Source organism: Rhipicephalus sanguineus, unplaced genomic scaffold (assembly GCF_013339695.2).
Source record: "Rhipicephalus sanguineus isolate Rsan-2018 unplaced genomic scaffold, BIME_Rsan_1.4 Seq216, whole genome shotgun sequence".
NCBI classification, from domain to species: Eukaryota; Metazoa; Arthropoda; class Arachnida; order Ixodida; family Ixodidae; genus Rhipicephalus; species Rhipicephalus sanguineus.
In genome coordinates, this window is record NW_023614789.1 from 118497 (window position 1) to 135022 (window position 16526).

At 46.5% G+C, this 16526-nt stretch overlaps 1 protein-coding gene across 1 annotated transcript; it reads right to left on the reverse strand.

Moving 5' to 3' along the window:
* Positions 1-696: 696 nt before the first annotated feature.
* Positions 697-6656, reverse strand: LOC125756585 (uncharacterized). The gene is made up of 4 exons (XM_049411473.1): positions 6632-6656; positions 2481-2614; positions 2164-2290; positions 697-773 (listed from the first exon to the last, which is right to left on the reverse strand). The coding sequence occupies exons 1-4, from the start codon at positions 6654-6656 to the stop codon at positions 697-699; spliced, it is 363 nt and encodes a 120-aa protein (XP_049267430.1).
* Positions 6657-16526: the final 9870 nt, after the last annotated feature.

A 16526-nucleotide genomic window follows, 5' to 3' on the forward strand; every position in this document is an offset into this window, starting at 1 on the left:
CACGTGGAATCGTTGCGTGAGGTGATGCGGTCGACAAAATGAGATCTAGCTGTTTTCTCGCCACATCTATTCTCAGGTGCTGCATACATGAACAGCTGCGCTAGCCGCGGGTAACACAGTGACAATGTGCGGTAATTTGGAAAGGACGCTTGCAGAGGCGTGCGCAGGGCTTTCCATTAGGGGGGCCAAGTCTCCCGCAGCCGTTGGTCGAGCCAGAATGGATGCAAAAATGAAAATGACGTGCTTCTCACACCGGCCTGCATTGGTCCCTGGCTAGGCTCAGATAGGAACTGTTCTTTGAGTGAAACATCCGGGTCCTTGGTCGCCATGAAGGAAGATGCGTAGCGCATTAAAGGATGACGTGAGAGGTCCGACCGAGTAAAGGTACGGGGCAGAACTGGCGCCCCCCTTGGGATGACTAGGGAAGGCCGACGCATGCCTATGTACGCTTGCATACATGAGTATCGCGCGCGTCGGCAGACACTCCGCATGCTGGGTGTGCGTAGATCGATGAGCAAGGTGTGCGACACTTTTCATGCTAAACTGCTAGCTCGTCGGCGCTCAGATTTTACGCACCCAGAAGTGTAGCATTTCACGGTTAATGATGTTTTCGCAGTCTGATGTGAAGCAGCTTATGTATTTATTTATTTCGAAAAGCAATCGCGTCTTCGCCACGATGAAGGGAAAACGGCTTCCTCAGGGCTCGTTGTTAACATCGTCGATGGCTTGCAGGGCGTGCAACACAGTAGCTCGGCACCGGTTCCCATGGCAACCTGCCGTGGTAATGCGAAATGGCAAGCATATCAGCGTACTTGCGATGAATAAAAATCAATCAATCAATCAATCAATCAATCAATCAATCAATCAATCAATCAATCAATCAATCAATCAATCAATCAATCAATCAATCAATCAATCAATCAATCAATCAATCAGGGATGAGCGAATGTAAATTTCAGGTTCGAAGCGAATAGTGATTTGGTTGAATAATTTCGAGTCAAATAATACAAATAGTGTATATCACATAGTTAAAAATGAGCATATTTGTCGTGACCAAACTAACGTGCACAATATTTTCAAAGATTGCAACAACGCATGTGTGAATGTCACTTCTTTGGTTCGTAGTAAAGTGGAAGCAACTTTTGGTAGTAGGAGGATCTGAATTTCAATTGGATGCTAGTGATAACCGGCAAAATACTCTACGTTTAAAATTTACTGTTCTGATCACATATAAGCCCTATAACAAGCCTTTAAACTTAAAAAGTAATTAATCGATATGACGGTAATATGTTCATTGAACCTTGATGTAAAGCTTCACGGCAGTGCGGATTTTTCCTGGACAGGTGTTTTCACAGCATAGCATTTCTCATCAGCAGTGAAACCGTTTTTACAGAGGGGTTACATACGGTTCATTTCGAATACTTCGAAATTTCGAGCAATTAAAATTCGTGTCGAAGCGAATTCGAATACTGTAATATTCATTCGAATATTCGGAGTACTCGATTATTCACTAATGCCTAGAATAAATAAATTAGTCAGTGTTTCGTGAATGTAGTCGCTAGAAAGTGGTGTGGAGTCGCTGACAAAAGTTATACGATGTCGCATCCTTAGAGGGCTCCTCAACAACCTCTGAAAATACGAGAGTAAGAACGAGCGCGTTATTCTCTCCTCGCTTCCCATCTTCTCAGCACAGTTCCTGACGCCAGCAGTCCGTTCACATGGCGTCATGGGGAAATAACCCTCCATGGGTCCATGTACGAGGGATGTCAGTTGGGAATTGTGTCCTGCCATTTGCAGTCGCACGCCCGATCTGCCTTGTCTCCCATGACTATCGTGCGCGATCAACTGATTTCACTTCGTTTTGTTCGTTTGCGGCTGCGCAAGCGGAGATAACAGCGTGTATCCGAAAAAGCTCGAAATCCTGATCGGCTCCACGTGCTTTAGGAAGAAATAGGTGGAGAGGAGGAGATAACGCCTGTATACGAAAGACAGTGGAGGCTGGAAAGAAACCATTTTCTAATCTTTGAACTCGGAGTGGATTATGTGCCCTTCAATATCTGCCCGCGCACGCATACCAGGCGCTCGCTCGCATGCATGCAGCAGCGTTCAAAGCCTGGCTTTCACATACGCACTTATCGAGCTTAAGAACAGCGTTGAGTATACCGTCGAGTGGTCTCTCTCTGGCTCTGTTCCGCATGCCTCCACCGAGAAACCCCAGGTCGACCATTGCTGGGCGTGCCGGGTCTGCCTGCAACAGGCCCAGTGTGCGGCCCATCCTCGGTTCCTCCAACTGCAAAACGCGCGTCAGAGAAGGGAACGCAGAATTGTATGCGCATGTGTCTCTCGATTAGCAGCGGAAAATTTGCCCGTTAACAGCTCACTAGTTCGCAGCTGGCACAATGTGCCTTCAGTGTCTTCGTATTATAGCATACGCCGTAAGCCGAGAGGAGGACGTCGCGGCGGAAAAAATTGTCGCTCACCTGAGGATAGTCAAGATCCCTTCTGCCCATGCGAGGTATGGTGTTGGTTGTCTTTGAGAAATACTGTCCCTGGGTCACTCCTAGAAGGGCTAGGCAGCAGCAGAGCTTCATGAGCGCCTCAATACGCAACCAGCCTGTCGAAAAAAGAATTGCCGGGTTCGTCCTTTGCGTATACACGCGAAAGGTGACACGGTAGCAGGGCTGGGCAGAGATACTCACAAAAGTATTCCGGAATACAGATATCGAAATACATGAACTGGAAGCCTAAATACAGATACTGAGATACATTTGCCTTTAACGTAACGGGATATTTCGGAGATACTTTTGCAATAAGACGAAAAAAGTATTCCGGAATACAGTTACAGCGATACAGATACTGGAATACTTTTTTTCATTTCAAGGATGCTCATACTATGCAAAGACACTTATTAGTGCAGCATGATGTTGTAATGAAAGTTACAACGCATCGAAACGTTCAGTTCATTATTTATTTATTACAGTACCCTCAGCGTCATTAAGACACTGCAGGGGAGGGGGCGGACAAAGTATATAATTAGTAATAATGACAATTAGAAGTATCAATTGCAATAAAAATACACTATTTCACAGCAACAGTAACAAGCACTGGTCACCGAAATCGACATACTTGGCGAACAAACTAAGCTATACTAGAAATAGCACACTTTAAGCAAATCACTCGAATCACTAATGAATCTCTTCTTGTGCACTAATGAACCTCAGTGAATTGAGAAAAAGCACACATTTATTTTGAAGATCTGCTTTGCTAAGAAGGTTGCTGTGTAGGCTTCTCAAATAGGATGTCTTCTAACAGCGTCGGTTCAGCCTCAGCACAAGACTCACGAAAAAAAAAAGTGTGTCTACCGCTGAAGGCGAGCACACATTCGTGTTATAGTGAATAAATACCGCCTTCATAGCCGGATTGCCCTGCAGCGTGGCGATATCTCTTCTCGGGTCATCTAGATACCGAAACGCTTCCGCCCTCACTTGGGTTGTTCTGACTGTTCAGAATCCGAAGTCTGTCCCCATCTTCGGAATCCTCGGCCGTCTGACCCTGTCGGCTTCAATGAAGCTGTCACCACCACCGACGCTACGAGCACCCATTTTAGAAAGCCGCAACATGCGAAGTCGGCTCCGGCGGTGGGGGAGCCTGCTACCACAAAAGACCGTTTCACTCATGTCATCAATTAGGAACGCACCCTGACATTGGAGAGGTGGCTGAAAGCACGTCAGAGATAGCCATCTTCTAGTCACTTCCGCCGCGACTACGGGAACTGCTTTTGGAAGTGTCGCCGCTTTGAGAACTGAACGCCCGCGAAGCATTGCAAAGCCTGTTCCAAGGCGGTATCCGCGCGGGGGGTCGCGAAGTAATGGCTTGCCACCCGAAAAAAATTAGGCGTGCTGCACTGACATTGAGTGCAGCGACTTTCGTCGGCAGAGGCCGACAACACTGCCCCCGCGATTCTGCCGTCTGCGTTGTCGCGCGCTTTACCACATGGGCCATTCTGTGCTTGAGGGGAAACCATCGCCGCCTTATCTGTCGGTGACCGGCGGCGCGCCTTTGCTTGTCTTGGCACAAAAAAGAAAAAGAAAAACGTCATTCCCCCATTGGAAACACGCCTCAACTCATTTCCGACACAAAAAACAATGTAACGAGATACCCATGTCCTGCATAGCATCGCGATACAGGCGATACATCGTAAATGTATTTCACTACTGAGATACAAATACATTTTTGAAATGTATCTCGATACAGAAATACAGATACTCAAAAGTATCTCTGAAATACTATCGCGATACTCTTGTATCGCGATACTGCCCAGCCCTGCACGGTAGTAAGTTTGGCAATGCCATGCGACTCCGATCAACGTCTTTTAAATATTGCCAGCAAGTTCACGATTAGAAATCACGCATCTTTCATCTCGGATGTCCTGCCTACAGTTTAATTTTTAGGGCCTTCTGTTGCATGTTACTGTGACTATATATGTGTGCTTAAAAGTTACCAGTAGAACTTATTTCATTTCAATGCGGCAAGCATTGAACATAGCGACTGTAAATTAAGGAATAAACAAAGAAGTGCCTCGAGAATCCGCAATTCTTTTTTTCATATTAAGACCCTGCACCTTTCGGTAACTGACTGTACACATTTTCTTCGAATGGAAAAAAAAATTGCCTCGAGATTTGTTCAAGGTAAAGTTCTCGTGACAGCCCCCTCGTGATGGAGTTGAAACACGTCGTAGCGTGCAATTTTGGCTTCATTCGTTTACAATTATTGCTGCGCCCTGCTGTGCGCAATCTCTCCAATTTATTTAACTTTCTCATTTTCGCGAGGCGCCTTACGCAAAAAAAAACAAATACAAATAATTACGTTGATGCATATGTAGACTATTCGGTGCAAAATCAAGGAAGCGATTGAGTGGACAATTTGCTCAATAAGTGCATACTGACTATGTATGGAGAATTAACCTTGCAGATGACGGCAGACGTGCTTATACTTGATGAAATGCACACACATGATTTCGATCACACATGAGATTGCGCTTCGTAGTTTCCTGGAGCCACCAAACTTCGCTTTCGTAAGGGACTTTTGACACTGGCCTCATGGCTTCACTGTGATCAGAATTGGTTGAATATTCATTGATGATAATTTTATCGTAAGACGTTTTTATGAACTTATGTCGTGGTTTCACAAGTAGTCACTACCTTAACTGGCAGTAAGAGAATTTTTTTTGGACATGTGAAACGTCATGAGGTCCGTTTTGCGTGAGCGGTACCGTTGTTGTGAATACCTGCTTTATTGTTTCATAACGAGACTTGACACGACCACTCTTCAATTAGGAAGCTTTATTAAGCAAGCGGTAATAAGTGTTCAGGGCGACAAGGCAAGATGGAGACTGTTTCACGAGGAAGCCGAGTCAGTGCGCACGCATCGTCTGGTCACGTACCATGGCATCACACAACATTATAAGCTCACCTGCAGAACATACCCTCCCGCACAGAAGTGACTACTTAAAGAGCGGAAGAGAATACTCTACAGATCAACACATTGCCACGCCAAACCAGAGGTCATCATAGCCGTTACTCAATTTTCTCTGGAATGCCGCTTCTTCGGTGAATCCGGGTCTCTTCAACGTATGGTAGGAGGCTGCAGAAAATCGCGACTGAAACCCCCTAACCTTTACCACACCAACGAGCTTTGAGAGCCTTGGGCAACTCCAGCCTCGAGGTTCAGCTAAGACTGGTTGCGAGGGCCCCGGACGCTGCCCGAGCTCGAGGCATCCTGGACTAAGGGCGCTTCCATTTAGATACCTTCTAAATAGAGTCGTTTATCCCCTCTCTCTCTCCTCGGAATACAACTTACTGTGCCTATAACCACACCCCAAATACAGAAACACACTCTCCTCCCAGCCACCTTTGCAACAATTACGTGACAAGGTCTCATTAACAGGTGTGCAACATGCAACCGATTTATTTATTTATACGCCGCAATTTGTGCGCCCCTGCAGCATAATAGCCTTATTCGCGTGCCTCAACGGTTGTTAATTACACGTATGTTTTACACGCGAATAATATGCATGCGGTGTTTGAGACGTGCCTCAAACGCTGTCCTTCGAGCGAGGTTATAACTCACTGAAACATATAATTGTGAGTTGTGGCTGGTAGGTAATGAAAGACTTTTGACACTCCTTTAAAGCCCTCTACTTAGACTCGCAAATTATATTCGCGAAACTCTACATTTTTGTTTATTTGCGGGCAAGAAGTTGATTACTGAATGAGAAAAACGAATGCTAAATCTTTACATCACTGTGACGTCACGGATTTCATAGCATTCCTCGAATGTTGGCCGTTGCGGTTGTTAGTATCGGTTTCAAACTTGTTCATTCAAACTTTGATTTGCTTGGATTACGACGTAGTCCATCGTTACCAATGAAAAACTGACGCCATGCAAACTGTTGCTCTTGCAAGGGCTTGTCAAGTCTATCTAAATGATGTGAATTGCTTCTTTGGTACTGTAGAAAGGTGCTGTAGAACACGGGCAGCAATAGTGAATTTAATTGCTCCAGCGGTGCGTTAAGAATTACATGGAACGCATATCGCTTCCTATAGAGCAAACAGATCGAGGATACACTCACCCCTCAAGGCTCGTCCTGCCTCCATCGTAGCTCTGCGGAGCAGAGTAGTCAAGCTCCGCGTTGCTGCGCCCGCACGCGACGTCTTTATATGCAGGCACAGCAAAAGTGTGTTGGCCGCTTTACTTTCTCGCGAAGTCAGCGGCGAAACCCAATTATCGGTTGGCAAGCGGGCACCCCGACATTAATCGAGATCAGTAGCGGCTTGCTTTCTTCATTCTGTTGTTTTTTTTGCTTACCTAGCACCGTATTGATATACCGAGTAGGCTCCTCGCTGATGCGACCTTTATACGCATACATACATACATACATACATACATCATACATACATACTCATACATACTACATCACATACATACATACATCATACTACCCACATACATAGTTTGTTCTTTCATAGATACTTATATCGAGAGAGAGAGACAACTTTATTTGGGTCCTTGCTGGGGTTAAGGGAGGCGGGGGCCTGGAGACTAGCCCTACCGGAGCCCCCCTTCCTCAGGCGGCGGCCAGGGTTACATACACAAATCACACAGCGTGCTTGAGCCCTGCGGTAGAAATATGCTGGTGTCCCAGGGCATGACGCGAATTCGCCATCCTTCGATGTTCACTGTGTGCTTTTTTTATTATTGGACTTACGGTGTTTCTATTTCGACCGAAATGCGCAGCAGCGATATTGTTTGGTTAATGTTGTCGATCTTACATGAGCTCTAAAGATAACATCACTTTGCTCGATAGGACATTCACATATGATACGTGTATTCAGGGCACTCAACGAGATAGCCAGTGCTAGCGACGGTGGTTTTTAAAATATGACAAATGTTGGGAACTGTCCGTGTGTCTCGCCTTCGTGGGGCTCAAGTCATAACCGTTGTTGTTCATTTTTTATTGTGTGCTGTGCGAGTAGTTGATGGTAAAATTACAAGAAATATTTGCCGCCATCCCGCCCTGCGAACGTGAATGTCCAGCAAAGCTGTATCAAACACCACATATGCTGATGAGGGGGGGGGGGAGGGGTATGTTGTATTATTACTTTAGAGTAATGGTAGTGATAATCGCTTTGTTAATTGTCGCTGTGGTACACCGTGATTGGTCCGCGACCATTTTCAGCAAGACGAATTGTTCATTTCGTCGAGCATTGTATTCACGCGCCTGTTGTTCTGGTGTTTTTAATTTCCGTGGTCTACCCACGTGGCAGTCAAAATGAACTGAATAAGTTGCTAGACGGGTCTCCCTTTATATATGAAAACAGGGAACACACGCGGGGAAGGAAGGGCCGTTTGACGTCATTCGAAGCCCTCGTGTGAAGTGCAAAGCAGTCGCAACCTAATCTTTACCGGGAACGCGTGGGAGGCTGTTCCCATTGTTCACTGTTCAAAGACGCCTTATCATCCACCATTCGGTTTCGATGCTTGTTTTGTGGTTTTCTTTATTGAAAAGAATACTGAGCTCTATGCTGTATGCCTAATTGCAAAGAAAGATATGCCGTTTGCCTTCGATTGATAAAGGGCCCCTAAAACACCCAGAGGTCGAAATTCAGTTGTGGCGTTGCAGTTGTGCACGAGTCTACAGCGAACGCTAGCGGAGTTACACGCGTTGCTCGTTCGCTCTTTCCTCTTCCTCTTCGCTACGCTGCGTTCGTCGGCTCGTCTGTCCACCTCTCCGAATGCCCTTCCTCAGCGTCCGAGGTGAAAACGCAAGGAGCGCGCGCATCTGCTAGCACAGGAGCACGCGAGCGTCCGTGGTGAGTTGTGGTATTTGCCCCATTTCTGTGGCCAACCCCTCCGAGGCGTTGCTGTGGCACATACGCGCTATAGGAGTTTTATTCTCATGGAGTTTCCTGCAATATTTACTATAGTCGGTGACAACCTAAGAATAAATATAAGCTCCGCCCACGAGGCCGCATTGCGCATATTTTGCATGCCTCCGCGCTACAAACGAAGTAGTTCCTAAACAATGGCAATACTTTTCACTCATATAAACCTTATTTTGCAATACTGCACTGATATTGTAATAAAGAAAGCAAAGCTAGATAAAATAAATTGTGAAGGCACGGAGTTCAGCGTCAGCATAACAATATTTGTGTTGTTTAAATCGCATCCCCCGCCGCCTTCATCTCGGAGTCCATACGAAAAAGTAATGTACATCTCAAAGGCGATGTTTCTGAGCAGTACCTAATATGGTATTAAAACAAAGAATGGCAGATTTAATATAAAACTTAAAATAAAGGAATCATTATTTTACGGTTTAACAGAACAAAACAGGGACATTTATCACGTTTAATAAGGTCGTTTGTAATTTTTTTGCGAAACTCTCGCTGCCAGTTTTCTTCACTGCCTGCTGTAACTATGGCAACTGTGACTCAAAGCGAAGTATGGCGAAGCGGTCTGAGATCGCCTTTGTGCATTTCGACTCCTGTGTTGCCGTAAATACCGCATTTGCGTCTCTAGTCGCCGTGCTTGTAATCGTGTTTGAGGAAGACGCCAAGGCTTCATTTGACGTCTTGCTTCATCGAAATAAAAGCATGTTGCACACATGGCGTTTAACTGTGGGGGCCATTGCGTGCGTTGCCGTTCACGCCAAGGAGGTGCACGCGGCTAAATTGGCATTGACTAAAAGCTTTACGTGGGATTGTTTCTCGCTTCGACAAGTTGCACTGGCACAGCCATTACCCCTTAAGCCTCGAACGTTCAAGTTTTTAGTTAATTTATTACTTTTATTACATAACTGCGTCACCCCAGTGGGAATTACAGCAGGGGGGCCACTTTTGCTAGAAGAGGGGCCCCCACCTTCTATATATGTGTGTGTCTGTGCGAAGGCATATATATCTATACGTAGATTGTGAAGAGGCTGTCATCGGTTGCCGCAAGACAAATAGGAAAAGGATACACGCTTCTCAAAGACAGTTTATTTGTCAACGTTTCGATCGGAGACCGATCTTTATCAAGGGAAAATTTACGAGGCTTCGATGCGCTTTTATAGCATCGTCCTCCGTGCAGGTAGAGCGACAAAAAAAATCAATAAGAAAAAATGTAGAAATGAAAAAATCAGGAGGCCAAAAGATGACAAATATACACTCGGACATAGAAAAAGCACGTGCATCCTCGAAGAAAAAAAAAGGAAAACATGTAGATGTCTACATAGGTAATCTCGGTGGACACAATCAGTAAGTACATTCCTTTCGTACATTGTCAAGCCCCACCTCTCCGGCTCCCCCCTCCTCATTTGTTCGTGAAGCATAGTGAGGGGGTGAGGCTTCACAAGAAGGGATAAGCGCTTAAAAAAAGGGTCTATGCACTATAAGCTTAACGAGTTCAATATAGACAAATTATCACTGCGTAATACATGCCCACAATACACGCGAAATGCTAAAAAACGCACGTTAGACAAAAACAAGGATTCCATGAAATATGATATCGTGAAATATGATGCAACGCCATTAAAAACAAACGCTTTTTTTTTTTCACTGAATAATAGTTTTAGCGGCGTCACTTCAGTTACGATCATGATCCATGCAATCGACGTGTCACAGCGAGCGCATCATTTCACGGTTCGTAAACAACAATTACCTCGCACGTCGTTTCTCATTGCAAGGCGTTCGTGCATCGAGCGCGATACTTACGCGACGGGCACTTCAACCTAGCACATGATTCTGGGCTGGTGGAACTACATTCCGTTGATACGACGCAACTGCGCCAATAGGCACACGTCACATAATCACAAACGCATCAGATGATCACAATTCATATTTGTTTACTTACGCATTGTGTTGCGCTAACGGATTATGTTGGTCGCTTTCTTTCTCTCACGCTTCGTTCGCACATACGTCGTTTATATAGGCGCACAGCACGGCGCATATCACAATAGATCACCAAGATTCCCATGTCGCGAGCTCCAAGCAACGCACACACGCGCACATGTGGCAACGCTAATGGCTTTTGCGGGCGGTAAATCGTACACAGACGCGCACATTCCGACTTCACTTTCACCTCACTGCACACGAATGAACGCGACAACAATCGCCGATGTGGTGACCCTCAGGCGATATGCTTGGTGTATCCGAGCGATGGAGGGAACACACGTGTTGCAACTTGACGCTGCCGAAACGACGGAACGCGCTAAAGCGTTGTAAAACACTCCGAGCTGCTGCCACTTCGGTGCACTTCAAACGCGGCACAGTCACAGGCTTCTACTGCATTGGATGACGACCGGCGAGGACGATGCTGGGTACATGCGAATAAAAGTAGGAAATAGCATCTTCTGGAAGAAACAAACACCGCAGGAAATTCGAAATGACGGATCTCAGTCTCGGTGCAGCGGTACCTCGCCTCTCGTCGCGAACGGCGCCATGTTGCATTTTTCATTGGTTCGTCTTAACCGTTACGTCAATGTAAAGATCGGCCGTAGTTGGACGCGCATAATACAAATGGACAGCGGTATAGTTTACTTTTTATTCTTAGCTTGTCACCGACTAATAGAGAGAACTCTGGCGCTGTGATCATTCAGCTATCATGGGCATGGAGGAAGGAAAAAGAAAGGAGGGAGCATTACGTCACGTGATTGAAGCCTACCTTGCCGGCCCAACATGTAATCGAAACGTCAGAGCGCGCGGTAGCTTTTAGTACTACCGGTGAAGTTCTATTTTTGAACCTCCTCCGTCAGTCGATCGGTCTGCGCCGAACGAGCGCGCTTCGATTGAAAGGCACCGGGCGCCTTACCCAATGCCTCGGCAAATCTCATTCCTTGCGTGATCTCGACGCAAAAGGTCACCTGTTGGGCCGACACTGCTGGCTTCAAACGGTTTGGCTTGCCAAGGCTGGCTGCGTGACGTAGTGGTCCCTCCTTTCTTTCTCTTTCCTCCATGATTATGGGAATGATGGGTAGTACGCGGATTTGCCTAAACTTCATGCTTGCGGCTTCGAACGCAGTTGTGGCTTTGTTTATTGTTGTGCTGGCATTTGTTTAGGATAAAAAAAATGGATCGTTGTGAACTTCGTGACCATGCAGATTTGAATTGGTGAGCCTAAAAAGGTTAAGGTGGTGAAGTGTAACTGCTGAACGCTGCTGGACTTCGTCTTACGACAAAGCAGCTGCAGGCCACACGGAGCCAAAAGAAGGCGAATGAACGAAGCTTAAAGAAATACGTGACCTACCCATCATTCCCATACTGACTGAAGCACCATACGTTGCAGCTCCCATAGACACTAGCGCCAGAGTTCACTCTAGTGTATATATAGGAAACTCTATGTTGTGCTGACTCCGCGAAATTTGGCGGCCTATCGCAACTACCTTAAAGGCAAAATCAGTCCTCTAGCACGCAGAATACTTTCACAAGCAGCAGAAGGCCGTACTGAGGGAGACTGGAAACATGTCATATGGATACCTGGCCACTGTGGAGTCAGAGGCAACCAGCTAGCTCATGCCTCCGCCCGAGCTCTCTTACCCCGGGACTCTAACTTCAGTGTAGGGACTCCAGCCCTTCCAGATCAGACGGCCCACTTGACCACATACACTGAAATGTTACAAAACCAAAGGCTTGCGCGGAGGAAATATCCTCCACCACATCCTCAACTCAGTAAAGCCGCACAGGTAGCCTGGCGCCGCTTACAAACGTTGTCGTATCCCAACCCACACGTACTCTCCAAAATCGACTCTGACAAGTGCCCCTCACAAACATGCAGGTTATGCAACGCTAATCTAGCTACACTTTATCACATGGCATGGGAGTGCCCGTGCAACACATCCAAAACAGATGTATTTAAGGATTTCAGTAGAGATGGATGGGAGGCGGCACTGTCCTGCCCGGACCGGGGGGTTCAAGAGGCCCTGGTGGCCCGCGCAAGGACTGGGGCGCAAGCCAATGGGTCCCGGACTAGGGACTCCACCCATTCAGCAATATGTGTAATAAAGTTTCTCATCCATCCATCCATCCGCGAAATTTTCAGACCAACGAGAGGTGTACAGCTTCGCTGCAAAAGAAATGAAAGCCAGTTCGGCGACTGGGAAACCTGAGTAACAGCGGAGCTTGCAAGCAACTGCCACCAGCTGGCGAACGCAGATCTTTCTTTAAATCATCATATTTTCCTCTTTTTATTTATTGGTCTCTTTGTACACCTTCTTTCTGTTTCTTTTATCTTTCTTACTGTCGTTATCTATTTGTGTATTGCCCTCTCTCCTCCTAACCCTCGCATCACTTCTCCTCAGCCTCACTACTCTATGCTATGCTATACTGCACATGATTAGAACAAAGATAGTAACAGCGTGAACGGGACAAGGACGACAAAGGAACGAAGACCACGGGACACGGGACGTTCCTCTGTCGTCCTTGTTCCATTCGCGCTGTTACTTTATTTGTTCTAATTTTGAACCAACTAGCCCTCATCAAGTTGTTACTGTACATGGTTGTGCTATGGTATACTGTCTCACATCCTTCTTTCCCTCCTCCTCACCCCTCACGTGTCCTCCTCATTCTATTATAACTGACCCTCACCCTCACCGCCCTTTATCACCCTTGCTATACTGTAGTATGCATGGCTATGCTATGCTTGGAGGTGCTTGGCACCAGGGACGTAGCCAGGGGGGGGGGGGGGGGGCGTTGGGAAGATTTAACCCCCCCCCGAAAATTTTCTATTTTGCTTGGTTATATACATGCACACATACGAACGCATACACGAACATACACCCAGTATGGCAGGATACCCCCCCCCCCCCCCCTGAAAAAAATTTCTGGCTACGCCCCGCTTTCAGTGGCGCATGCCCGCCCGAGTTGTTGTGTCCCACGCCGGAATTACCCCTAGCTTAAAGAGCTCCGCTGTTAATAAATAAACAGGCGGGCGGTTATGCGCAACTTGGGTGGCTTAGTAGCTGTAGGATGTTAAACAACTGAATCCCTGCATATCTTGCACGTCCTGCGCTAAGGTAGGAAGGAAAGCGCTTGACTCTCTTGTTCCCTTTTCGTAACTTGTCCGTTCACTCGCTGTGCTCTTCTCCTCAGGTGAAACTTTGCTGCACCATGTTTTGTCAACAGAAACATTAGTTTAAAAACGTGTAGTTGCTATCGTGCAATGTGCCACAACATGCGTCAACTGAAGCCGCGATAAGCAAGAAAGGGACAAAGGAACAGAAGCAATTTCTCTTATATACAAAATGTTTATTTTTGTCATAAACTTATCCAAACATCTTAATATGTACAAGTTTGTCCAGTTAACAGCATCGTATTTTAGCTGCATACGTTTTTTTTAACACTGGGTAGGATTTACAGTACAGCGTACCACAGAGTTTGTGTGTTTGATTTCCTCAGACCATTAGCGTACAAGTCGTTCCGTTCAAACAGGCAGAACGACAGCGTTTGCGGGATGTTGAGCGAGGTGTTTTTTTTTTTTTCCCTAATGGGATTTCCGCAAAACATGGTGCAATGGCGCCGCTGAACACAGTTGTAGCCACGGGAATATACAGGTTCTCCGACAATGCGCAAACACTATTCGCCATCAAGTATCACATTCCGGCCGAGGCACATTAGTCGTGTGTTCAGGAAATACACCACTTACGCAAGGATATTAGTGCAATTAGAGCAGCTACAGGGCTAGTTGGTGTGCATCTTGGAAATTCGCGCTTTTTTTATCGTACGAGGACGGACTGAGTACACACACAAACACAGAGCGCTGTGCGCTCTGTGTTTGTGTGTACTCAGTCCGTCCTCGTACGATAAAAAGCGCGAATTTCGATGCAAGGATATTAGCTCCGAGTGAAGTAAGAAGCGAGGACAAAGGTGTACGTGATTGTTTAACATTATTTTTATAGCGAGCCCACCACTGCCTAAGTTTTGTTTAACAGCGCGACAGAAAAGTGAACAGCGCACTATGTTCAGTTCTTTGTCCCATATGTTTGTTGCTCTGTTTAGCAAAACTTACGTCGTGCTCTACCGACAAAAATTGTCCATCTTCCCGAACCACCACTGCATGCTGTCATGCTGTGCAAATTGAGCGCGCGTCCTGAGAAGTGCTAGGTTGCCCCGTTGAGGAACCTCCACTTAAACGAAAGCTCGGGGGTATGCGCCAGTAAACCTCTGCATCGGGGCATCTTGCTCTTTGTATTACGAAGGACATGCAGTGTACGAGCGATACGACCAACGGCCAACAGACATGGCCGAGAAAACACGTGTACGATGCTGGATATACTGACCAAGTCAGAGAAAATTTTCTCTTCGCGTACTACTGATCACCTACGCTTAAATTTTTTCACCCTAAGGATGTTCCCTTGTCCCATAGGTAACCACCTCATCTTTACGGCTGTAGGAAATTTTTATTACACTTAGCATCGAGCTTAACAGCAGGTACAATGAGAAAATGCATCATTAAAAACTTTGCACTGATTCTGACCATCTGATGCGCGTAGAAACATTTGATACGAGGATTAGGCAGCGCTAGCTTAGAAATTTATTGCGCTTTCCTCGTCCTCTGTGCCCCTGCCATAATTTTTACTTGCGATGAAACGGCTGCGAACAAGAAACTTGTAATTGTTTTTTTACCTATACGATTGTTAGCCATTGGACAACCAAACACCCTTTTTACACGTGTAAAGGTGCAGAAAATTTCAGTGTGTACGGAGACGCTTTCGTGACTCCTTTAATATTGTACCTTGTAGGCTACGTGGGTCGTAGATTCCGTTCTGCACGGACCGTATAGCTCAGCGCTCTTCTCCTCACTGCGTGCACGCTGACAGAGCCGCTGCGCAGGTATTCGACTCAGCTGTCCCCACCGAACCACTTTGGTGTCGTTATCACGCATCGGTTTCTAGACACTCTCACATCTGCTGACCGGTGGCGCTAGACGACGGGCTTGCCAACCTTAGGTTTACTTCTCGTTGAGCCTACGATATAAGGCTGCAAGCATTCTCCCAGCCGATCAGGAGAGGAAAGAAGCTGAGAAAGTGACAGCGCTTTGAAAAAGTAATGTCGCTGTTGGCTTATTTCTTATACGTATAGCCTGTGTTGACATCGATGATCTATAACCTCGTTTACGTCAATGTGACAGTAGCGTATCGCATCACAGTAATATTTACACTTCCCGTCGTCTGAAACTGTCCGGGACTAGTTCCTGATAGTAAATTCCACTGGTGATTGGAGATCAGCGCGTGCCGGCGTCCGTCACACTTTTCTCTCTCTCGTTCGATGCAGTGCGCCAGCGTGTAGTGGTACATTCACCGCGTAAGTCAACTTACCTGTCTTAGTGTACGCTGTCTTGGTGCATTAATGCGATCCTCTTCTAGTGTACTGGAACCCATGGATGCGACGCGCTAGAAATGCGATGCGATACGCCACTTGCACATTCGCGTAAATGCGTATTACCCGCAGCGAAGGCGAACTCATCGGCTCGCGCGCCCTCTTTGGAACATGCCTGTCTTATACGACTGCGACAAGTCCTTGAGGGTGGAACTGAGGCTTTCGTAAAGACCCCAACGAGAAAGTTATGCGACAGCTCGGGTTACCAATAAAGCGGATGCAGTGGCGTAGGACGGCAAAAGCCCGCGTCGAAACTGGTTTTGTGTTATAGTTCCACTCACCTCATAAAGTCGAGGCGTTCGCTTGTTGGCCCAAAGAGATTGTGCACGGTATAGGTACATTCAAGGTGTCTGAAAGACATCACAGGGACTGCAGAGTAAACGGCATCGGGGTGACACGTCTGCACGGCAAAACGTTACGAATTCCACGTACGTATAAACATTATTCAGTCATTCGCGAAAACATGCCGGGAAAAATTTGACGTTCCACCCCATTGTTCCTCGTCACACTGCTAGCACGATTTTCTTGGAAGTCGCTCGAACTGGACTTGACTGCGCTTTCGTGCGAGTGTCTTCTTCCGTTAAGAACAAAGCTTACAAACTGCTTGACCCGTCACGG